This window comes from Tinamus guttatus, unplaced genomic scaffold (genome assembly GCF_059628265.1).
Source record: "Tinamus guttatus ecotype Peru unplaced genomic scaffold, ASM5962826v1 Tinamus_guttatus_pri_ptg000060l, whole genome shotgun sequence".
NCBI classification, from domain to species: Eukaryota; Metazoa; Chordata; class Aves; order Tinamiformes; family Tinamidae; genus Tinamus; species Tinamus guttatus.
The window spans coordinates 10204078-10214878 of NW_028288594.1; the positions used below are offsets into that span (position 1 = coordinate 10204078).

General features: G+C 39.5%; 1 protein-coding gene across 1 annotated transcript; it reads right to left on the reverse strand.

The window, feature by feature from the left end:
• Positions 1-724: 724 nt before the first annotated feature.
• CCDC14 (coiled-coil domain containing 14) lies at positions 725-10252 on the reverse strand. Its single transcript, XM_088519414.1, has 12 exons — positions 9924-10252; positions 8876-8972; positions 8139-8211; positions 7909-8049; positions 7053-7295; positions 6879-6973; positions 5312-5885; positions 4730-4871; positions 3807-3886; positions 3120-3338; positions 2905-3037; positions 725-1736 (listed from the first exon to the last, which is right to left on the reverse strand). The coding sequence occupies exons 1-12, from the start codon at positions 10250-10252 to the stop codon at positions 761-763; spliced, it is 3102 nt and encodes a 1033-aa protein (XP_088375540.1). The 3' UTR covers positions 725-760.
• Positions 10253-10801: the final 549 nt, after the last annotated feature.

Genomic DNA, 10801 nt, shown 5'->3' on the forward strand with positions numbered 1-10801 from the left:
AAAGGAAAAAAAAAGTTCAATTAAGTCTTCTGCACCTAAATTCCTCTTAAGAACATTGAATTCAAGGCATGGGACTGTTTAAATTCTATCCAGCTCTACTTTTAACACTTAAATTCCCACTTCTTGATTAAGCCCAACTTGGATCAAGCAGCACTGCTGCTCAGTAAGTCCTGCTCACCTATTTCTTTGAAGCTGGCAGTATTGTTTGGGCATCTTCATGATGAGCCCCAGCAAGGATGGGGGGGGTTCAGACTAATGTCTGAACACATTCTTGGTCAAAAAGAATGGAAATAACCATTCAACCAGTTTTATACAAGCCAGATAACAAAATAAAAGCTTCTCTATACTTTACCATATCTGTAACTAACATCAAATGCATCTTAATGCTGCTCTTACTACTTTGAAAAGCACACAGAACAAGTAAGAATACGCATCATTTAATATAAAAACTGAATCACCAACAGCACATTAGTTTCTTAAAAAGTTATCAAATGCTGTGCTAAGAAATAATTTTATAATTAGAGTATAAAGGTAACTCATTAATTTAGATAAAGGCATTTTAACCAGTTATTTGAATTTGTACACATCTAGGGAAGCAGCACCACAACTTAAATGAGGAACAAATTCCATCCATAATTTCAACAGCTAAGAACTAGCTATTTCATACAAAAATACAAATATTAAAATTAGCACCACATGTAATATACTTTAGAAAAAAATAGTTACCTAAACAAGTACACACCCTTTTGTTTTTTCATACTTATTGTTTCATAATGCTATTTTGCAGAGTTCTTTGCAACCTAGCTATGTTGGCATCCAAGGCTGCTAAGCCGTTCTTAAAGTCCTCTTCATCTCGAGAAGTAAAGGTTGAGAAAGAGGATGCGCTCCATTCAGACCTTCCCGATATATCGTCAAATGAAACATCAGATATTGCGCCGCCTCTTTTCCTAGAATTCTCTTTGGGAAAGGGCACTGGAGCACAATGGTATGTACCAAGCTGAGGCTGGTCTGGTTTGTCTGTAAAGTCTTTTGCAGCTCTGCTTGGAATGTCTTCTGACCTTGTTTGGACCTTGTCCCCTTCCAGCTTCGCTGTATCCCCTGTAGCTTCAAGTGATTTTTCTATGGCTCTTTTCAAACTGTATCCAGCATTTAATTTATTCAAAACAGAGAGGTCTTTTGACACCTCACATCCATTCTGCTGCTCAGAGTTTGAGAGTTCATAGTTGAATTCCAATGTCTTACAAGCCCCTCTGCTTTGGGGTTGCATGCCAGTTCTCTCAGAGACTGGCAGATGTTTTTTAGAGGCACTGCTAGTTAATGGAATATAAATAGTCTCATCCAGTTTGTTTTGGCTGTCTAGTAAAGTCTCAGAATCACTCAGTGTTTCTCTGTCTTGCTCCACTAAGGCTGATAGAATTCTTGGAGTCCCAGTTTCTTCTTCTGAGAAGGTACTGTTTATTTTGGTTCCTTCAGCAGCATGTTTTACATAGGCTAGATTTGACTCCTCCAATTCCCTGCTTTTGTTTGAGAACTGAGGTTCTGTATCTGTCAAAATATGATCAGTGTCTAATTTTTTAAGGTAAGTCATTACTGAAGTACTCACAGGAAATGGATCAGACTGCATCTGTTTCTCATAGTCTTCCAAAAGAGATCTCGAGAGACCTTTGTCAGGTTTAGGTCGGATATTGTCCACTGTGAGGTCAGACAGAAGCTTGGCCATGCTGCCCTGCAAGGTTCTGTTAAGATCAATTCATCAACTTAGATTATTTAGCAATTATCTTTCAAAACATTTATAGAAATCCAGACCAGATTTAGACTGCAGCGAAGTTCGTGAAGTCACAGTACACGCGAGCGAGTACAATGGCACAAAATACTAACGTAAAAGTGAAGTGCCTATAGAAGAGCACAACACAACGTTTTTGAAATTATTCGGGACTGACCTGCTTTGAGTACTACCAAATAATATAATTTGCAAGAAGATGTCAAATACAAAGCCTACAGAAAACTTTTCCAAATCATTTTTCCTACTATATCTAAGAAAAATATTAAAAAAGAAATTTAATAAAAGAATAATTTCAATGGTATTTTTACTTTCTGTAGCAAAAAAAAATGAACGTTCAATGCTTATGTATACAGCATATACAAATACACGTTATAAGATATTATACTACCATCTAGTGGTCAATATTTATTAGTCACAGAAGAGTGTAGCGAGTATAAACTTCTAAGAAATGACGTGTCAAAATCAGTATTAACTATAAACAACAGAACAGAAAATTATTCAACTTCTTGCACTTGTAACGTACAAATTTTATGCACATATCCAAAGGGCCCCATAAGCTTCCCAACTTTCATCATAAACATAGGAGACAGTATAGAGTAGTTCTGCAAGATTTGTGAGTAATGCTACCTTAATTCAGTGGCCCAAGAGCTCCCACCTACACCTGTAAATAATATATTGGTGTTATTTGCTGCCAAGGACTGAACTGCTCAGTCCTGTAGGAAGAGCTCTCTGGGGGTCCTGAAGGAAGACTGCTCTGCAAGCTCTTTTCATAGGTAGGGGTTTCTAAAGCCAATATAAGGAAATTAATTAAGGTTAGGAGTTAGTCTTCGTATGCTACACATATCTGTTTCCAGATCCATCCACTTCTAATGGAGCTCTTTACTGGCACATCTGCTATGTGAGCTAAAACTTGGCATAAATTACACCAGGTAGAGTTCTGCTACAAAGTCTTTTGCTATCTGGAGTACCGAACCTCTATTAAAGTACTAGCAAAACAAAAATACAGAGAGGTTTTGGCCTACGTGATGCTGGTGCAGTATTAAGATTGCAGTAATCCAAAGTAGATTTTTGTTTAAAAAAAGTGGCAACAAGAGGCAAAAAAATAGCTTAGTCAGCAGTACCTGGTTAACTCACGCAGTCTGTTAACTTCTGCATCACGCTGACGAAGCGTTATGCCCAAAATCTGATTTTCTTTCTCTGAAGCTTCCAGCTTAAACTGAAGGCTCTTCACATTTGCTAGCGTGTCTTCCACTTCTAAAATGCCAAGCAGAATTTAGTTAATTTCTATTAAGTTTAAAAATATCAAATGAAGAATAACTACAGTCAAAAAACATACCAATCCTGAGCTTGGTGGTATGAATATCATATTGCTGCTTGTTTTCAAGCAATTCTTTATCTTTCTCTTGGATACTTTTTGCAACATGTTTATTTTCTTCCTTCTGCTTTTCTATTATTTTAAAAAGCTCTTCATTTTTAGCTTGCAGTGACTCAAGACCTTTTAGTGATTCTTTCAGTTGACTCTGGAGCATCATATTCAGTGACTGCAGAGAAACTACTACCAGGAGAAAAACAAAGAAAGTTTAGGTGTTTTGTCTACAATTTTAGGATTTCTACATTGATTTAAGTTTTTAAGTAAACTTGATAATAGGACTTTGGCTTAGAGATAAAAAGTTTTGTTTTAAGATAAATATAAAATAAGCTTCCTTCTTAGATATCTAGCCCAGCATCCTCATTTTAAGAGGAATATAAGCATTTTAACAGGGATAAAATTAATCTGCTCTGCGATTTAACAACTGATTTTCAGTGTCTCTGAAGTTTTAAACAGGCAAAACGTCCATGGCTATAGATACAAGTGCATGATCAGACCCATATCACTTACTTCAGTTGTCACAAAAACAGTGACAGTGTGAATACACACTTATTATTTAAATATCTAATATACATATACATCTATATCTTTATATATTTGTATTTGAACCTTAGCACAAAATGCTCCTACAAGCAACCTCTGTTAGTACTTTACATTCATAGTTGAAGTTCTGTCCAGATGTCTTCTCATTTCTCTCTCGTTCCCTGAGTTGCTGGTTTAATATTCTTATTCTCCTAAATTTGAATTATGAAAAAAGCCCATATTCAGAGAGTTCAGAGTACATTCAAACCCACCACACTGTGTATTAATTTGGAAAAAGCATCTGTTTATTTTAGAAACTAAAATGTTCTAGAAATATAGAAACTTTAGAAACACATGGAAGTTTGAAAAATATAAGTTAGAAATATTTTAGAAAGACAAAAAGTTAAATACATATAGAAGTACTAAAAAGTTTTAATAAGACATTTTCCTGCATTCCTGTCTTTCTTCAATAGGACAGACCCTCCTGAAGTGCTACCAGCTATATATTTGAGAGATCTCCCGAAATGAGCTCCATTTTTACATTTAATAATAAAGAAAGACTATAAGTAGACTGACTATCTTAATACTGAGCCAGAAACACTTTTCAGCCAGAACATCTCACTTGGAAAAAGGCACAATCATGGAAGAGATGGAAAAGTATTCTAAACAGGCTCTCAGAACACTTTACAAGAAAGCATTAAACTTGGAAAACTTTTGTAAAATAGTAAGTGTTGCTGCTGTCTGACAGGGGGAACACAACCAGACTTATGCAAGTATTGCATCAGCCTTATGACTGGCCCCTTCTCATTTATGACCACTATTTGACAAAAATGATGCTACTAAAATTAATTGAAACCTCGTTTCAGTTCTTGCATAAGTGTTTTTGAAGCTATATAGCCATACCAACACAGTTGGCAATCTACAAATACTGCACGAAGAAGAACAAAATGACAAAGCTTACAACATATATGAGAACATGCAGTTTAGAGCACTTCAGTGAAAGATATTTTAGGTGTTTTTGGAGTAAGATACAGAATTATTGAAAAGTTACTAACCTACGCAGCTGGGCATTTTCACTTCTAAGAGGCTGTAGAGCTAGTGCTATTTCAGCTTGTATATTTGTACTTCCCACTACAGCTGGGAGCAATGATATACAATCTTCTATTTCACTCATCAACCTTAACATTTCTGAATCATCTGCAAGAGAACAAAAACAGAAAAAGTGTACACATGACAGCAACTTACAAAATGCTTTAAAGCAAAAAATGTCTTGATTTTGACAGCCTATCTTTACTTATTCAAAACTTAAAAGCTTGACTGTGTGCTTGATAAATCATCACTGATCAGCATGCCAGTCAAACTTGGCTGTGGAAATCTGCCTAACCTGCTTCTTGATCAACTTGCAGGGACAGCATTGTGCATGAAACAAGAACAATCTTTGTCCTAGTGGTTATAATCATTTAATCCTTATTCGCACTGAAAAATGAAACTCTTAAAAACAAAGTTGTTGAAAGCCCCAATAAGATGTCACATATCTGACACATACAACTTCCAGAAATTGAAGACTGCTCCTTCCTTTCCCATAATTTCTCTTATTTGTAGGTAGTCACTCTACTGCACAATGAAAATGTCTTTACCTTGGTCTGCTACCAGTGCTCTCAGCTCCCCCAAAAGATATTTTACTGTTCTAACTTTATGGGCTGTTTCTTCTGGACTTTCTCTTTTAGGTTTTAGAACCTTCTTGACAAAACTTTTCTGACAGCTTGTATCTCTCATGGGGGCAACGTCAAGTACATTCAGTTCTTCTTCTTCACTGATAGCGTCCTCGCTTTGTTCTTCGGAAATATCCTCTTCCTTATTACTTGAGACATTATGTTGTGCTGGACATTGATGAGGATGCTTTTGTTCTGTCCTGCTGTTCATTTCATGTGGTTGCAACAAGGCCAGGTGAGCTTGTATGCATCTTATCAAATCTGCTTCCTTGATCCAGTGCTCTTGGTTTGGGGTAGTGTCTTTGCCAGAAAACGATGAGACAAATGCAGGCACTGTGGAGTTACTTGATGCACCTGATACAAGGCTAGGCATCTTATCAGGAAGAGCAGTGACAGCCTGAATTTGTGCAGTAGTGGTAGCAGGAACAGAAACTACTGGGCAAAGCACAGTTCCTCCCATCTGGGGCACACATTCAGGGCTACTATCTGCAGGAACATCCTAGATGAACAATATTGACATTAAGCAAAAGATTAACAGGTTTCCTTAAGTGTCATTCAGTGTAGTCTGGGACATTCTTTACTCTCTTTCCATACATAGACACATATACATATAAATAACCTAGAATTCTTTCTGGCTAATTCATATTATTTCCTGATTTACTAATTCAAATGTAAATCTAGTTTTGATTATCTTTACCTTAAAAATTATTGGCAAAATTAAAGCATAGTTATAAGTATTCATTCATTGAATTAAACCAGAACAGGGAAGGAGGAAAAAAAAAAAAACACCAAGAACAATAATAAAACACTGTTACCTTTCATTAATTTAAGTAGATAATTTTCTTAAAAGTGAAGGAAAGTGCTAACTATACATGGACTGCCTGCAGATAGAAGGTAAGTCTACAGCCTCAAGGTGAAAGCCCTTTACCACACTGCCAAGGTGGCAGTTGGTACTCTCCCTTAGTTTTATTTTATACCCTGAAATACATAAGTATTTTAAAAAAGTGGCTCTAAGATGCTACAAATTATCTGTAAAAACTTGATTGCTGGCAGGGAAAATCTTACAACTACCTGAAGAATATGATCGCTTTAGTCAGGAGTTGGTTAATGATCCCAGTACGCATTGTTGAGAATGTAACTACTAACAGTAGTGAGTAACTTTCTGCACCTGCTATGGCTGCTGCCCAGTACAAAATGCACAGTATAGAAAAAAATAAAACAAAACACAGTCAAAGAAATGCCCCAATGTCATTTCTTCATCTCCACGTAAAACATATTTTACATCGCAGTATTTTCCGCCATTATCTATTCCATCCATTCCTATAGATGGAGAGATGCATTTTTTCTTCCTTGAGAAAAAAAAAAGGGTCTACATATTTAAACATAACTAATAACATAATAACTAATAAACATAACTAATAACATAAACATAACTAATGAGGAAGTGTTAAATGTAAAATTTATTAATAATCTGAATCAAGCTTTTACTTACAGACTGAGAAGATAAAGTATTAGATGAATGCTGCAGGGACAGGGCTGGTGTAGAGGCCGATAACTGATAATTAAGAGCTGTAACATTTTGACAACCTGAAAGAAAGGAATGTTGTCACAGATCTGGGCAATCTGCATTAACAAGAGCAAGCTCAAAGGCAGTATTTTCACTAACCAAGATTTGGGGCCGAATGAGGAGTTGTAGAAGGAATTTCATTACTGGCCTGTGAGGGTTGGCCAGTTATCAGAGCCATCTGAGTCTGCACATGCTCACATAATTTTTGGTTCATAACAGGCAGGTGTTGACTGCAAGGCACATGAATTGGTTCAACCAGCTGATTCTGTGGCGCATTACAGAACTCTTTACCAGCAGCAGGGGTGGTTGATGAGGCCTGTTTTATACTTGATACTGGCACTACTGAAAGAAGAAAAATCACAACAGATGAGTCTGTCCCTCTGCTTGATGTACATAAACCTAGAGTGTTACCAGGGAGATTCTTTGGGTATATTTCTTTGAACAACAATAAAAACAACAACAAAAAAAAATCCTATCACCTAATATTACAATTGGATATTTATCTGTCAGGAAATGAACCCATCTTTGGTTTCCCCCTTTTAACACAAGCTAGATAGAGTGCTGTTCTTGAAGGAAACATGCAGATTTAATCCTATAGAAAACCAATTTAAAAATACCATTCTTAAAGCCTCTGCTGAGCTGCTCCCTAGTCCTTTAGGGTCATTGGCAATAACCAAGATACAGCATGCTGCTAACCTAAATTTCTCCTGCTGATTATAATTCAAAGCCACTGTATTTTTACAGTGCTAGACATACATTATGTATATGCCCCTCTTCTGTAATTCCCTAAATAAGCATTCTACTACATACTAGTCTGCAATTCCTGCCCGTAGAAATTCTACATTATACCTCCCAGATTGGATCTTGCAGGAGGGAAGTGAGGTGGTCAGGATGAGAAAGTAGTATAAATTAATGCTGAGGTAAAAAAGAAGCAAAGACATGAAAATCCACTTACTGATTTCTTTTCGCACATGTGTAGCAACATTATGTTTTTTCAACCCTTTCTTCTTGGAAGTGTTTCCTTTGGTTATAAAAGGCTTGGAAACTGTCTTAACACAAGTGGTTCTCCCAGGTTGTTTATGAATATTCTCTCTTACTAAAATAATTTAAACAAAAAGCCAGTCAACAAATCAAAACAGTCTTATAGAAAACTAAAAGTATAACTTAAATTTTTATAGGTACCACCTGCAGTCTCATTTTGTAAAATATTCTGCAGTAAAGTTGCACAACGGTCAAGTCCATTATGAATAATATCAACCTGTATAAAGAATACTGCAGTTAGAAATCAAGTATCACTTTTAGTAAAAAAGAACATATTATTTCAGGAGGGACTGTTTCTCACTTTGTCATCTAAAAAAATAATGAACTATGGTAATGAGCAAAAAATATTATTTTACCCATATATTACTTGGCGGTGTAATGAAAGTCTGAACTTTTTGCAAAAACAATTGTATTGTTGCATGTATGTTGGTTTGGTGTTGGTTTGATTTTGTTTTGTAATTGTGCATGCATGTTTTTTATTGTTATTGCATGAACAGCCAAACTATTATCTGTGGGACATCATTAGTTTGGAGATAAACTGACTCAATGCTTCATGAAAACAGCAGCATGAACCCTGTGTCACTTATTTTTGACACAAGACCGCACAACTACAGCTGTGCTTCTGCCAGGGCCAGCTCTACCTTGCAAGCAGCAAAGTTTTGTTCATAAAACAGACCCTGTAATAAGCTCTGTCAGAGCCAAATGCACTAAGCCAACCAAAATGTGTCTTAATTATGCAATTCAAACACTTCAGCTGACTTTGCAAGAGCTATTTCCAGCCTAAATGTGATACTCCCTGAAATATCCTATTCTTCTTTTATTATTCAAGATACTCTTTTCTGTCTACATTGAGAGATGACAGTATTAGAGTCAATAATTACCTGATCTTCAGAGTCAGTTGAATAAAAAGAGTATCCAGACCCAGACTCCACATCAGAATGACAGGCTTTTCTTAAGCCTAACCTGAAAAAAAAATACAAATAAAAATGTCATTGTTCATACTATATTTCTTAACAGGCAAAGTAAAAAAAAAGTTACTTTCAGTAATAGCTAACTAACACAAAAACAAACAAACAAAAAAAAACAACAAAAATGGTGTTCTATCAAGAAACAAAATCCCTTTCCTTTTTGCAAACTCCATCTGTACTGCTGCAACAAGTGTATTTAGCAGTTATTAACAGTTTTTGCCAAAGGAGGATTTTGTCTTTACTCAGCAGTCTGGCATTAGGATAGTATATACATTTAATCTTTTCTAAATAAGTGCACAGCATAAACAGCCAACTCTGTATTTATACAAGCAGAACTCAGATTCCATTTGAGTCTTGCTTATTCCTGTGCTACCCAGCCATAGGGCCTTTCTGCTAAGGGCCTTGCCAATACACGCAAAGTTTTTGGCTAGTTATGATGCATGGCAGGTACGGGGCCCGCACGTGCGCTCGGGTAGCGCTCGCGATGAAGGTCTTACTGTTTTCGTCCATTTGTTAGCTTGGGTGCTCCTGATAGTCTCCCAGACGACAGCACCTGCTGATGAGAGAAACAGTTTTCACCTACATGAAATACCCCTAGGATCTACCTGAAGAACCCTATAATCACTCATTTCAAGAATGGCTTTGGAGACAGGTCAGTTAAATGTGACGTTCAGTTCTGGGAACCCAAGCAGCTCACGACAACCACCGGGACCCAAATGGGCATTTTTCACTCTGCAAACCGAGCCACTCCAGCACGATTCACAGAATGGAAACGACACGGGCAAGTCCAGGGGTCGACACACAAAGCCCAGCCCGAACCGTCTCGGCTGTCCGCTTCCTTTCCAAAGGAAAACGCACCAAAACGCGGGGGATTTTAGGCATCAGCTGCTCGAATAGTCATCAAAACGCCGACACTGCGAGCTGAAAAACGCCCGAAGGGAAAGCGCTCTCTGCACCGCACCTGGCCGATACAAACCGGCTGCGGAAACGAAGGAAACGCAGCGACCGCAGCGCCAAATCCCGCCCAGAGGCTGCCCCCGGCAACGGCGACGCGAAGGCCCCGCCGCGACCTGCCCTCCCGCCTAAAGAGCTACACGAAGAAAGCGCTGAGGCTCCGGACACAACGGGGCTGTAAACGACACCTCGCGCCCACACGCGACCCCCCAGCCTCCCGCCCGCACCTTGCAGGGTCGCGGCGCGCCCGGCCTCGCCATGGCCCCGGCGCGGGGAGGAGCCGCGGAGGCCGCGCGCCGCCGCACCAGCCCCCGCCCTCAGAGGGGGCAGGGGCATGTGCCCCTCGCCGACCAATGAGGAAGCGGCGCCGCTCGGCCGTTAGGAAAGGGGCGGGGCTAGAGGCTACCCGGCACCGCCCCCACCCCTTCCCGGCTCTGCGGGCGCCGGCGGCAGCCCGCGCGGGAGGGCGGGGGGGCGGTGCTACGGGGCACGGTCAGGGATTGGCCGAGACAGATCGCCGGGGAGCCAATCGGAGGGGATGGGGGGAGAAGGGGCGAGACTAGTGCGGCGCTGAGGAAGCGCGTGACCTTGCGGCCGTTGGCGCCGTTGGCCAGTGCGCTGTTGCGTCGCGGCTGCTCGAGGCTCCACTCTGCTTCACTCTGCTTCACTCTCCATTCCCGCCTACCACCGGGAGCAGCCTTGGCACTTGTCTGAGCTACCGTAGACCTTTGACGAGCAGCAGCCTTGCCGGGCAGGAGCTTCTGTGCTCTCCTAACTTAGTTTGAAAAATGGGCCCTGTGGATGGGTGATCCACCCTCAAGGGAAAGCGAGATGTCTGGGCAGGGAAAGGTTCACAAAGCTGCCTTATAGGCCCTGTCTCCATCC

Bases quoted from the DNA above. Each gene is read 5' to 3' on its own strand.
- CCDC14 (XM_088519414.1), bottom strand. From the start codon at position 10,252: ATGCCCCTGCCCCCTCTGAGGGCGGGGGCTGGTGCGGCGGCGCGCGGC. The intron at 7,296-7,908 runs GTAAGTGGATTT...TTCTTCTTTCAG, and splicing joins ACATGTGCGAAAAGAAATCA to TAGTGCCAGTATCAAGTATA. The intron at 3,038-3,119 runs GTATGTTTTTTG...TTGGCATTTTAG, and splicing joins TACCACCAAGCTCAGGATTG to AAGTGGAAGACACGCTAGCA.